The 12,732-nt window shown below is 35.5% G+C and overlaps 1 protein-coding gene across 2 annotated transcripts in view; it reads left to right on the top strand.

The window, feature by feature from the left end:
• Window positions 1–12,732, top strand: part of LOC136030515 (POU domain, class 6, transcription factor 2-like) — a 103,153-nt gene that overhangs the window by 69,032 nt on the left and 21,389 nt on the right. For both annotated transcript variants that reach the window (XM_065709543.1, XM_065709542.1), the window contains exon 4: window positions 6,130–6,272. In XM_065709543.1, coding sequence (XP_065565615.1) covers window positions 6,130–6,272 — 143 coding nt within the window. The remainder of the gene's footprint in view (window positions 1–6,129; window positions 6,273–12,732) is intronic.

The raw sequence follows: 12,732 nt of genomic DNA, 5'->3' as shown, positions 1-12,732 counted from the left end.
TACCAGACCCGGTGACATTGGGGGGAGTTGGAGGGGGAAACCTGAATTCTTGGAAAACGTGAATATTGAGGCATCTTTATCTTACGAATGGGTGATCAGATCGTAATGAAACTTGATATACGGTATAGAAAAATCTTATGTCTCAGATGCTCCATTTTGCATTCGAATCGGAACTGGGGACATACGGGGTTGGAGGGGGAAACAGAAATCTTAGAAAACTTTGAGAGTAGAGAGATCGGGATGAAACTTGATGGGAAGACTAAGCATAAGTTACAGATGAGTCATTGACATAATTGGAACGGATCTGTTCACTTTTGAGGAGCTGGGGGGGGGGGGGGTGTTAATTTGGAAAAATTAGAAAATTTGAGGTATTTTTAACTTAAGAACGGATAACCGGATCGTAATGAAATTTGATATAGAGAAGGAACTCATGTCTCAGAGCTCTTATTTCAAATCCCGACCAGTTATGTTGATATTGGGTGGAGAAAACACTTAGAGTGGAGAAAGCGGGATGAAACTTGGTGGGTAGAATAAGCAAATGTATTAGATACGTGATTGACGTAACCGTACGGGATCCGCTCTCTTTTGGGGAGTGAGGGGGCGGAGTTCAGTGCTTTGGCGAGTTTGATGCTTCTGGACGTGCTAGGACGATGATAATTGGTAGGCGTGTCAGGGAGCTGCACAAATTGACTTGATAAAGTCGTTTTCCCCGATTAGACAACCGGGAGGCTGAAGGAAGAGGAAAAATTAGAAAAAATGAGGTATTTATAACTTACGAGTGGGTGATCGGATCTTAATGAATTTTGATATTTAGAAGGACCTCGTGACTCAGAGCTCTTATTTTAAATCCCGACCGGCATTAAGCCTCTGATTTTTCTTTTAAATCAATCTATTGATTCTTAGGATTTTGCTAGAGCTCATATCATATGAGCTCTTGGCTCTTCCGGCCTCGTCACAAGTGCCATATGAGCTCTTAACTCTTATTAAATAAAAAAAAACTAGTTTTTTAACTGAGAGTAAGGAGTGACATTAAAACTTAAAACGAACAGAAATTACTCCGTGTATGAAAGGGGCGGTTCCCTTCTCAACACCCCGCTCTTTACGCTAAAGTTTGACTCTTACTCTCAATTCTACTTTATAAAACAGTAAAAAAAACTTTAGCGCAAAGAGCGCGGCGTTGAGAAGGGAAATTCCAAAAGGTAGGAGATTCTGTGGTAATTTGAAGAGCTGTGGTAATTTGAAGCTTAACTAGTCCCCGGAGAGTGAATTCTAATAGGTTAAAAATTCTTAGGGAACGTCTATTTAAGTATAGGCACCTGACTTCAGAATTTCAACACTTTCAAATTTCCAACACTTTCGAATTTTGGTCACTTTTCTGGTAAGCATACCTTACCTTTGGAGGTAAGCTTACCTGCCCCATGGAGGAGGAGGGTCAACCAGAAATGGATGCGCTCTAACAATTAGCATTTGTAAGTACTATAATATGGAAACTAAGTAACAACACAGTAAAAACTGTGGTAATTTGAAGTTTAACTAGTCCCTGGAGAGTGAAGCCCAGCAGGTTAAAAATTCTTACGGGACGTCTATTTAAGTATAGGCACTAGTCTTCAGAATTTCAACACTTTAAAATTTTAGGTCACTTTCCTGGTAAGCATGCCTCACCTTTGGAGGTGAGCTTACATGCCCCAAGGAGTTAGCGGAATTAGCGTTTCTAAGTACTATAGTATGGAAACTAAGTAAGAACGCAATAAGAACTGTGGTAATTCGAAGCTTAACTAGTCCCTGGAGACTTAACTAGTCCAGCAGGGTAAAAATTCTTACAAAGTTTATTTAAGTATAGGTACCTGTCTTCAGAATTTCAAGCAAATCGCAACACTTTCGAATTTTAGGTGACTCTTCTGGTAAGCTTGCCTTACCTTTGGGTATCCTTAGAGGTTATAAATCTCAGGCAATAAATCCCAGGTCAGTCAATCAAATCGTTTTTTTAATTTTAATTTTTTTTCTACCAAGTTATGGTCCACCAACCTTACTTTCCTGGTAAGCATGCCTCACCTTTGGAGGTGAGCTTACATGCCCCAAGGAATTAGCGGAATTAGCGTTTCTAAGTACTATAGTATGGAAACTAAGTAAGAACGCAATAAGAACTGTGGTAATTCGAAGCTTAACTAGTCCCTGGAGACTTAACTAGTCCAGCAGGGTAAAAATTCTTACAAAGTTTATTTAAGTATAGGTACCTGTCTTCAGAATTTCAAGCAAATCGCAACACTTTCGAATTTTAGGTGACTCTTCTGGTAAGCTTGCCTTACCTTTGGGTATCCTTAGAGGTTATAAATCTCAGGCAATAAATCCCATGTCAGTCAATCAAATCGTTTTTTTAATTTTAATTTTTTTTCAACCAAGTTATGGTCCACCAACCTTACTTTCCTGGTAAGCATGCCTCACCTTTGGAGGTGAGCTTACATGCCCCAAGGAATTAGCGGAATTAGCGTTTCTAAGTACTATAGTATGGAAACTAAGTAAGAACGCAATAAGAACTGTGGTAATTCGAAGCTTAACTAGTCCCTGGAGATTTAACTAGTCCAGCAGGGTAAAAATTCTTACAGAAAGTTTATTTAAGTATAGGTACCTGTCTTCAGAATTTCAAGCAAATCGTAACACTTTCGAATTTTAGGTGACTCTTCTGGTAAGCTTGCCTTACCTTTGGGTATCCTTAGAGGTTATAAATCTCAGGCAATAAATCCCTGGTCAGTCAATCAAATCGTTTTTTTAATTTTAATTTTTTTTTTCTACCAAGTTATGGTCCACCAACCGTTGGCACGGAAGCTTGGTTGCCTCTCACCTTGGTCTAAAACCATCCCTTGGATTTTATTTTTTTATCATTTTACTGTATGATTAGAGACATGGTAAGGTTTTCTGACTCCTCCTACCCTCCCCCTACCCCGCTACAACACCCGTTATGATATATCTTATATAACTTCAATAATTGCATTTTTATCTCCCTCTTGTTTCGCTGAACATTGGTTAAGAATGCAATTTCAATCTAATTAAGATGTAATTGCATATCGTATTTTCAGCATAATTATTTCTATTACATTAGCAACATAGTTAACTGAACTGAAATATATATGTTAAGAAACTGAATTATTTTGTACAAAGATATAGAACAGTATATACAAAGAGAACAAGATGCAAAGATAGAACAAGTTACAAAGTTAGACCTGTGACCTTTTGAGATAGACATTTAGTCTTCTAGACTTTTAAGATACAAAGATACAACAAGATTCAAAGATAGACCTCTAACCTCTCTTTCCTGATTTGGCTCTGTTATTATCTTCCTTCGTTTCTTTAAAGGTGGTTTAAAATATCTTTAAAGTATCTTAGCAACAGAATTTATTTTGCTGAAAATATGATATGCGATTACATTATTTTTGTATGGGTGTTACATTCTGAACCATGTCTTCAGGAGGATACTAAGATACTTTAAAGGTTTTTCCTCAAGAAACCACCCTTAAATTAACGGACTCATTTACACAAAGATATACAACAAGATATACAGATAAGCAAAGCTACAACAAGATAAAAAGATAGACAAATTCGATGTAAATCAACCAGTTAGTAGCTATATTTTTCCAAGATAGTAATAAGGTGTCTGAAACTTAGTCAAGATTAAGACTGTTCGTCCTCTTAAGATTTTTCCTCTTCCTCTCCACCAGATTTTGGAAAACACCGTTTTGGCATTGTCATTGAAAAGTCACTTTTTGATATTTTCATTGAAAGAGTTGAAAAAACAAAAACATAGCCCCCACCCTCAGATTTAAAAAAAACAGCCCCCACCCCTAAAACTCCTTGAATTGACGCCACTGAGCGTATCCTAAGCTCTGATCTTGCTGTTATTTTTAAAAATTAGCTTTAAATTCCAACGTGAGAGAGGCTGGATGTTGTTTGTGAGAAATGTTGTATTTCTAGAGTGACTAGATTCAGTCAGAGGCAGAATGAAACATTCGGTATATGATAGAACAGATACAGTAGGCTATACAGCTAAGCTTCGGCAATTCATTGCGTGTTTTGTGATATTTGAAAAAAAAATCATATTTTTTTATGCCTTGTGTCCTTTTTTTAAACACGTACAGAAATAATTCGAAATTGGTGATTTGGGTAACAAAATTACTTTTGTCATATTTTAGAAGCCTAAAAGCTCTTGCTTTAGCAAACAACAGCTTCTTGGTGATGTTACCATACGTTGTTCCGTAAATAAATCTTTACTAACAAAAAATGTTGTTTTGTTTTTCTGCTCTGCTGGGAAATACAGGCTTTCCTATATAAAATGCTTTCGGTTGAACTATCTTTCAGGTCCTTACAAACATGATTAGAAGATTTACAATCACACATTTTACAAGTTTCGAAATATTTCTATTTCTAATGATAGGAATCCTATCATTTTAGCATTTTAGTAAGCATTCCTAGCATTTTAGAAATTTTAATACTGTGTTTTGATGTGCCTCGAGCAAACGAATTTAAGAAACATCTCAAGTATATGTTTTCTAAGATGGTTCATCTGTGTTATTAGGTTTAATTACCAGTGTTATAACTTGACTGCATTGATTTACTACCCCTGTTCTGTGATTTGTCAAAGTGCTCAACCATCTAAGATGTTACCTCTTTCTACTCAGATTATTGTTTTTTGCTTTATCAAAGTGCAAAGATCTTGCAGCTCACTGCTCGCACAGCAAAAACTACTCACACAGCTCACAACTCACACCAAAAAGTGCAAAAGACGCTCAGTTCTATGATCTATTCAAAATTGTTCAACTCCATCTCTAAGAATGTAACTTACCTCACAAAACTGGCTGACAGTCAATTTAAATAAGTAATTAGCCTCGTAGCCTCTAGTTTCTTAAAATATTTTTTTTTTAAATTAATTTTTCTATCAAATAGAACATTGATAGGAGAACTCTGATGGTATTCTCATCAGAATACTTAGACCACTGATCAGAGCAGAAGAAAGAATGATGTTTGCAAAAGAAAGGCCTTAGAGGTAAGATCGGACGATCGGGGTCCTCGGATTTCCTTAAAATTGACAATCAATTTAAATAAGTAATTAGCCTGGTAGCCTCTAGTTTCTTAAAACATTTTGTTTAAAATAAATTTTCCTACCAAATAGAACACTGATGAGAGAGCCCTGACGGTATTCTCATCGGAATACTTAGACCACTGATCAGAGCAGAAGAAAGAATGATGTTTGCAAAAGAAAGGCCTTAGAGGTAAGATCGGAGTCCTCGGATTTCCTTATAATTGACAATCAATTTAAATAAGTAATTACCCTGGTAGCCTCTAGTTTCTTAAAACATTTTGTTTAAAATAAATTTTCCTACCAAATAGAACACTGATGAGAGAGCCCTGACGGTATTCTCATCGGAATACTTAGACCACTGATCAGAGCAGAAGAAAGAATGATGTTTGCAAAAGAAAGGCCTTAGAGGTAAGATCGGAGTCCTCGGATTTCCTTATAATTGACAATCAATTTAAATAAGTAATTAGCCTGGTAGCCTCTAGTTTCTTAAAACATTTTGTTTAAAATAAATTTTCCTACCAAATAGAACACTGATGAGAGAGCCCTGACGGTATTCTCATCGGAATACTTAGACCACTGATCAGAGCAGAAGAAAGAATGATGTTTGCAAAAGAAAGGCCTTAGAGGTATGATCGGAGTCCTCGGATTTCCTTATAATTGACAATCAATTTAAATAAGTAATTAGCCTGGTAGCCTCTAGTTTCTTAAAACGTTTTGTTTAAAATAAATTTTCCTACCATATAGAACACTGATGAGAGAGCTCTGACGGTATTCTCATCAGAATACTTAGGCCACTGATCAGAGCAGAAGAAAGAATGATATTTGCGAACGAAAGGCCTTAGAGTCCTTGTTTTAAGAAACTAGAGGCTACCAGGCTAATTACTTATTTAAATTGATTGTCAATTTTAACGAAATCCGAGGATCAGAGCCCTCAAATTTCCTTAAAATCGTTCCCTGTCGAAGAATGTAAGAACTTTGATGAGTCAAAGAACGGTGCCATTGATTTCTCTGTTGATAAAATGTCTAATATTAGGCTTAATGCTATTTTTTTTTATCAGAGGAAGATGGCGAAGAAAAGAAAAATTTTGACAAGAGCACTAACGACGAAGAAATAGAAGAGGAAAAAGACTTGGAAGAAGAAGAAAATATGAAGGAAGATCAGCCTGTGCAATCTCAGCCCCAGCCTTTTTCTCTTCAGATGGTAAGCTTCCTTCTTCAATAAACAATAAAGGGGTGATTCCTATGTGACTCACCACCTTAAGCGGCTTTAACATTATAAACATAATTTTTTATTCTAAGCGATTAATTTAGGTAAAGTAAATTAATTTACATAATTTACATTTCGCTCTTAAACAAGTTCTTTTACACTAGACTAAATTAAAATTCATAAAACTATTTAATCATCGTTTGAAACTGTTACAATCATTATAAACAAACTACTAAAATTTTATAACGCGGTATGAAAATGGAGATTAACCTCTGATCAAAAATGAAAGGCTTTTTGTATAAATTAATCAATAATAAATCAATTTGTTTTTTAAATTTACTAATTGTTTTCCAGAAATTCCATCCTGTTTAGGCTGTATTACACAACATAACTGAAAGTCTTAAGTTAAGCTAGTTTGAAAAGTTCTACGGTATGCAGTATAGAATGATGACGAGCTAGCGAGCGAGGTATTGATGAGTGGGCGAACCATCTCATATACGTAATAAAAACATACGAATATACAAGTTTGTTGCGTAAGCTAATTCGTAAGTTACGTATATCTTTAACTAATGAAAACGTTTGTAAAAAAAAATAAAAGTTCTAGTTGCCTTTTTAAGTACCCAAAAAACTCGAGGGCAACTGGGCCTCCTCCCCCCTCCTTTTTTCTCAAAATCATTCGATCAAAACTACGGGAAAGCCATTTAGCCAAATAAATAAATATTCAAATTTCGCTTTAATTATTCATCTGCGGAGAGCCGAAATCAAAACATGGATTAACTAAAAAACGTTCAGAAATTAAATACAAAAAAAAACAATTTTTTTTTTTTTTTATCTAAAAGTAAGGAGCAACATCGACACTTAAAACGAGCAGAAATTAACCCGTATATGAAAGGGGCTGTTTCCTCTTCAACGCCCTGCTCTTTACGCTAAAGTTTTTTACTGTTTTAAAAAGTAGAGTTGAGAGAAAGAGTCAAACTTTAGCGTAAAGAGCGGGGTGTTGAGGAGGGAACAGCTTCTTTCATATACGGAGTAATTTCTATTCGTTTTAAGTTTTAATGTTGCTCCTTACTTTCAGTTATAAAAAACTTGTTTTTTTATTTAATATTGTGAAAGAAGCATTGGGCAAGGAACTGAATTGCTCTGTCCGTATGGATAATCTAGCTATGCTCGTAATGATGGCAACAAATATTTAAATTTAAATACCTTCTGTAATTTCCCGTCATTTCAATATCTGTAGAAGTACAATATATTTAAAGCAATTATTAAAGCTCAGGGTAGGATTCGCTAAAACGCAATAAGGCAGGGTCGTATCTAGAGAGGGAAGGTACCGATTGTTTAGGTCCTCCCCTCAATTACTTCTCTGACTCATAAAATGTAGGTAAGAAGACTACTTCTTCTTCTAAAAAAAAAACTAAAGACAAACGCCTTAACCCCCACTCGAACAGAACTTTTTTAAAGTATCCCTCCTCCTGAAAAATAATTGTTTTTGTTCCCCCCTCTCCCCCAGAAAATAGTCTGGACAGGGCCCTACAACAAGGGTATATTTTAGAAAAATAGGAATAGACCAAAGCTGTTATCCCTCCCCCAAGTCAACCTACACTAAACAATTGATAAATTACCCCATTTGGTATTGCCAGGAGCCAGGAAGGGCTGCCACGAGCAAGGGCAAGGACATTTTCCCTAGTAAAAATGAAATTGAATATAAAGCAGAAAATTCTTTAATGTTCAATGACAAGTAAAGCTAAAGAAGGAACTGAAGGTCAGTGCTTTCATTTCTTTATTTTCTATTTTTTAGGCTTTCATTTTTTGCAAACGAAAAAGACGTCATCATGTTAATTATGTCTTGCATGTCGGATTGAAAGCAGAAATATCCCGTAGAAAAATTTCTTTGAATCCCTTTCTAAAGAATATATAAATTCGTATAACGAGGAATTTTTCGTTTATTAAAAACTCAGTTTTCCTGGCTTGAAAACGGGTTTTTCAACCCGAAGCAAAAGCGACCAAAATATTCTACACGAAGGAAACTTTACATCTGGCAAAATGTGCAACTGGCGTTGTTCCCACTTCTACCGATTTTTCGGGGATCTACCGAATTCCGTATCAATTTCCCGACAGCAGAAGAAGATCCCGAAACTACCGAAAATCTACAGAAAACTCTGAATTACCCAAAAAAGCTACTTTGTGTTGGTGGTCATTCTTTGTTTTTGATATGGTTCATGGCTGTTTTCTTTGGTATTTTTTAAAGGGTGTTGACGGCGTAATTATACCCTTTTTTGCGCGTGGAGTATTCAAAATCCCTATGTGTTCTGCTTTTATGACGACAACAGACGTTCGACTGTTTATTAGATTTACTTAAAACTACAAAAAAACAATAACGCCCAACAGATACCAGAGCTCGTAAAGTTGAATATATAAATGGTAGAACACATAAAAAAAAAGTTAACAGAGGCGACTTTGACAAAAATTGATCGATGAAATCCCGATTTTCTTTACGGAATCTCCCTCTGAGTTTTTAGAATGTGGTACTTTATTCGCAAGTCACTCCTCCAAGAACATAACACAAAATGAAAAACAGTCCTATTGAAAATTCTACCGAACCCTGAGAGCCACCTACCGATTTTCTACCGAAAATCGCCGAGGTTTTCCAGATTGTTTGAAAAAAAAAGTGTAAATACTGGCAACTGGTAGTCCGGGCAGATATATGTTATTAGTTTTCAGCTGCGTTCAGACGCTGCACTTAATCTTGGTTCGAATCCATTTATCAATTCAGCGATGTTAAACTTCCGATAAAGCAGATTCAAGGTTTTTACAGTTTAATCACAGACTCATTCCAGCCTCCAAGTGCCGCTTTCTGTTAAATGATTTTGGTATACAGGTTTGGCGACCTTTTCATGCCAGAGCCTGTTTGTCTGACCTTGCAGTTTCTATTTAATGGGCCATACCATATGCTCGAGAAAGGCCACATTAGTCCCAAGAAAGCGCAGACAGACTCTTAATTACTGAATAAGCTTTTGCCCCCATTCTGAAAACATAAGATTAAAAATCCCCCCACCAAATAACACCCCTGTTATGGTGGAGGCTCATATAAATTGTCAAAGGTATTATCACTCATGCCTTCAGTCTAATGTGCACCTGCCCATGTGGCGTACCGCTGTATCGTATTCTGGTCTCTGGCGGAAACTTACGAAAATGTAAAGGGGCAAGTATTTTATGCCAATATGTTCTTAATAAAGATTCGAAAAAGCTTATGTTTTGATTTTTTGTTTTTTTGGGGGGTGTTTTTTTATGAAAAAGCTAAAAAAGGTACCTTTTGAAATCTATCTGCCCTCTGATTCTGGTATTACAGGGTAAATAGTGCACGTCTTTCCATTCCAATTTTACAATTTGACTTTGCTGGTAGAGGCGATAGCTAAGAATTTAGTACAAAGGTGAGACTAAAAATACATGAAATAGGTATACTTAAGCTAATAGAGAATTATTAATATTAATATCACACATTTTTGGTAAATGACTGTCACAATCTAAAAAAACCCTAATTCGTATTGACCAAACATTAATCGTAAGCATCAAATATTTGATGATTTAATATGCCATATTTTAAGTAAACAATAAAATTTAAAGTAGAATTAAGAGTACGGATAATCAAAGTTGGCTTTTATATATCTGCTTGAAAATTTTGAAATACAATGCCTCTAAGAGGAGGGTAGGTGGGATAATAATAAAAAAAAGCATCAATGAGCAAAATCGGAAAGGATACAAGAAAGGGCTAGAATACCATTGCTAGCAAGGAAAAAGTCTAAGGTGAAAAATGTTTAACTAAAATATTAAAACAAATAGAACTCTGACTATATCACAAAGAAGCAAAAATAAAAGGAAAAAAATAAAACCCATTTGCCATAAAGGCTACGAAGCAGCAATAATTGAACTTAACTGAGAGACGAAGGAACTATATTTATTTATGAAAGAAACTAGGACTTGTTAAATTGCTTTGCGATATTGGCGTAAAAACCAGGGGTGTCTCTTTAGGGGGGGGGGGGAGGTGTGCAGATGGTCCCCAATAACTAGGAGAAAAATATTATTACATAGCCAATGCCTCTTGACCGTCTGGACTTAGACCACTCTGGCTCTCCAATAAAAGTGCTGGATATTCACCCCTTGAAGAAATCAGGGGTGTAATTTGCTATGGGGTGGGGTGTAACTGCCCCTTCTAGATATAAGTTTCCCCCTTTAAGCCCAGTATGTCGCCCCCAGCTGAATTTTACTTTCTTTAAAAATCTTGTCAAAACGAAGATAAGTCTGCATAATTCAAGCATCCACATAAACAGGTCAGTTTTCTTTAGTATATCTTTACATAACCTTTATGGTACTATATGGCTAATTTTCCAGTTTTCACTGTTATTTTCACCTAATATGGGAAATTTGTTCCACTCCCCCCCCCCCCCCAGGAATTTCACGAAATTACGCCACTGGAAGAAAATCCTTTGAAACCTCTCAGTAGCAGCATGAACCACTAAGTTAGGACACTTCTGGGCAATAAACGAGGGATTCAGGGTAGTGAAACTTGAGAAAATTGCATTCAATGCGGGTGTTGAAAATGGCGGACATAGCAAAGGGCAAGTGAAGGCTATTTTTCCTCCCTTTAAGGGGATAAGACATGAGGCATTAAGAAAGAAAGTGTGGAATTTCACGAAAGTGGATAAGGATTTTCTTTTCAAAAAATGATGATACAAAAAAAGACATTAAGAAAAAAATTAAGTGAAATGAAAAAAAAAATGAAAAATGATTAAAAAAATGGAGATACAAAAAAGTGTGTTTTTTAAATCTAGGAAAGGATTTTGCAGGTTTTTACTTATTTTGCTGAAAATACGAATAAAGGTGTTTTTTGATTTTTTTTTTTTTTTTTTTTTTTTTTTTTTTGATACGGCTTTCCAATGCATGCCGGTAAGAAAGAAAGTGTGGAGTTTCACGAAAATGGGGAAGAATTTTCTTGTGATTAAAAAAAAAATGAAGATACAAAAGTGTTTTTTAATTCTAGGGTAAAGTTTTGCTGGTTTTTGAAATATTTCGCTGAAAATACGAGTAAAGGTTTTTTTTTTTTTGTGTGTTTTTTTTAATATGGCTTTCAGTCCAAGCAGACTGTATGAAATATTTAGTGCCAGTAACTTGTTGGTCTGATAACCCTCTTAAATAAAAGAGTCGGCTCGAGCTCCCTCCATTGCGTGACTTTCATGGTTCCAGTGGCTCTTAACTTTAAATCTCCCATTATTTTTGACTTGTCCAATAGTCAATAGTTACTGAGTTACTCATCATAGTAGCAGCTCTTTATCTCCTTGTTATTGATCTATAGTCATAAACTCGTTATTATGGTTGTATAGATATAATCGAAAACCGGTTTAAGCAGTCAGACAAAAGACATTCTATTCCTTTTACGAATAACTTTTGAATCCAGTTTTACAATCACTAAAATCCAGATTATAAAATGCTAAATCATGTTTTAGTCTGATGTTTTGAATTGCATTTTCATAATTATGCATATTGGGAATCATTGTTATCTCTAACTGCATAATTGATTCACTCATTTGAAAAAGTACATTTCTAGAAATAGATTATCGTCAGTCGGAGGCTTTTTCACGGGTAAAAAGGTATTGAATTAGGGAGGAAGAGGTATTGGATGCCATTGTCTGTGTCTTCCAAATCAGAGGAGTGACGTGCTCTGTACGAGTACTTTGACAGGGGATTGGCTCAGCCGCTGTTAACCCTTAAACCACTAAAAAATCGTTTTTGCATAGTTTTAAAATTTTTGATGAGAGGGCGGAAGTCAAATGCTTTCCCCCCGCAGGCAAATATGTTTCGTTGGACCGGTGACTTCGAAATAAATTCAGAAGTAGGTGAATATTTGGAAAATACTAGAAATTGAAGGGTGAAACTGTAATTTTAAGAAATTGTGCTTGTAAAAACATCGAAACCCTCTTCTTTGTGCTATCCTGCTGGATATGCCCTTGGTAGCGAAATAGTACGCAGTAATTTGAACCTTCGTTTATTATATCATCTTTTTCAATAAATATAACCTAGTCTATAGCAATATTAATAATTAATTATAATAACGATATTAAAGAAATACTGACACTAACACTAATAATTATATAAAATATATAAGGTACAAGCAAGGCAAAATCCAGGGGGTGTCGTTCCCCTCCCCTAAATTTTGTCTAACCTAGTCTATAGCGATACTAATAATTAATAATAATAACGATATTAAATAAATACTGACACTAATACTAATAATTATACAACAGCTATAAGTTACAAGCAAGGTCATATCCAGGGGGGTACTGGGTACCATTTTTCAACCCCCTCCCCCTAGATTTTTGTCTAAATTGCAGAATGGTAATAAAAATACATCTAAATAAATATTTAATGCGTTTTTTTCGTAGCTACTCCCCCAATCAAAAAT

The sequence above is a fragment of the Artemia franciscana genome, chromosome 8, assembly GCF_032884065.1.
Source record: "Artemia franciscana chromosome 8, ASM3288406v1, whole genome shotgun sequence".
NCBI classification, from domain to species: domain Eukaryota; kingdom Metazoa; phylum Arthropoda; class Branchiopoda; order Anostraca; family Artemiidae; genus Artemia; species Artemia franciscana.
Note: the sequence above shows the minus strand (reverse complement) of the source record. Positions and strands in the feature narration are given on the sequence as shown.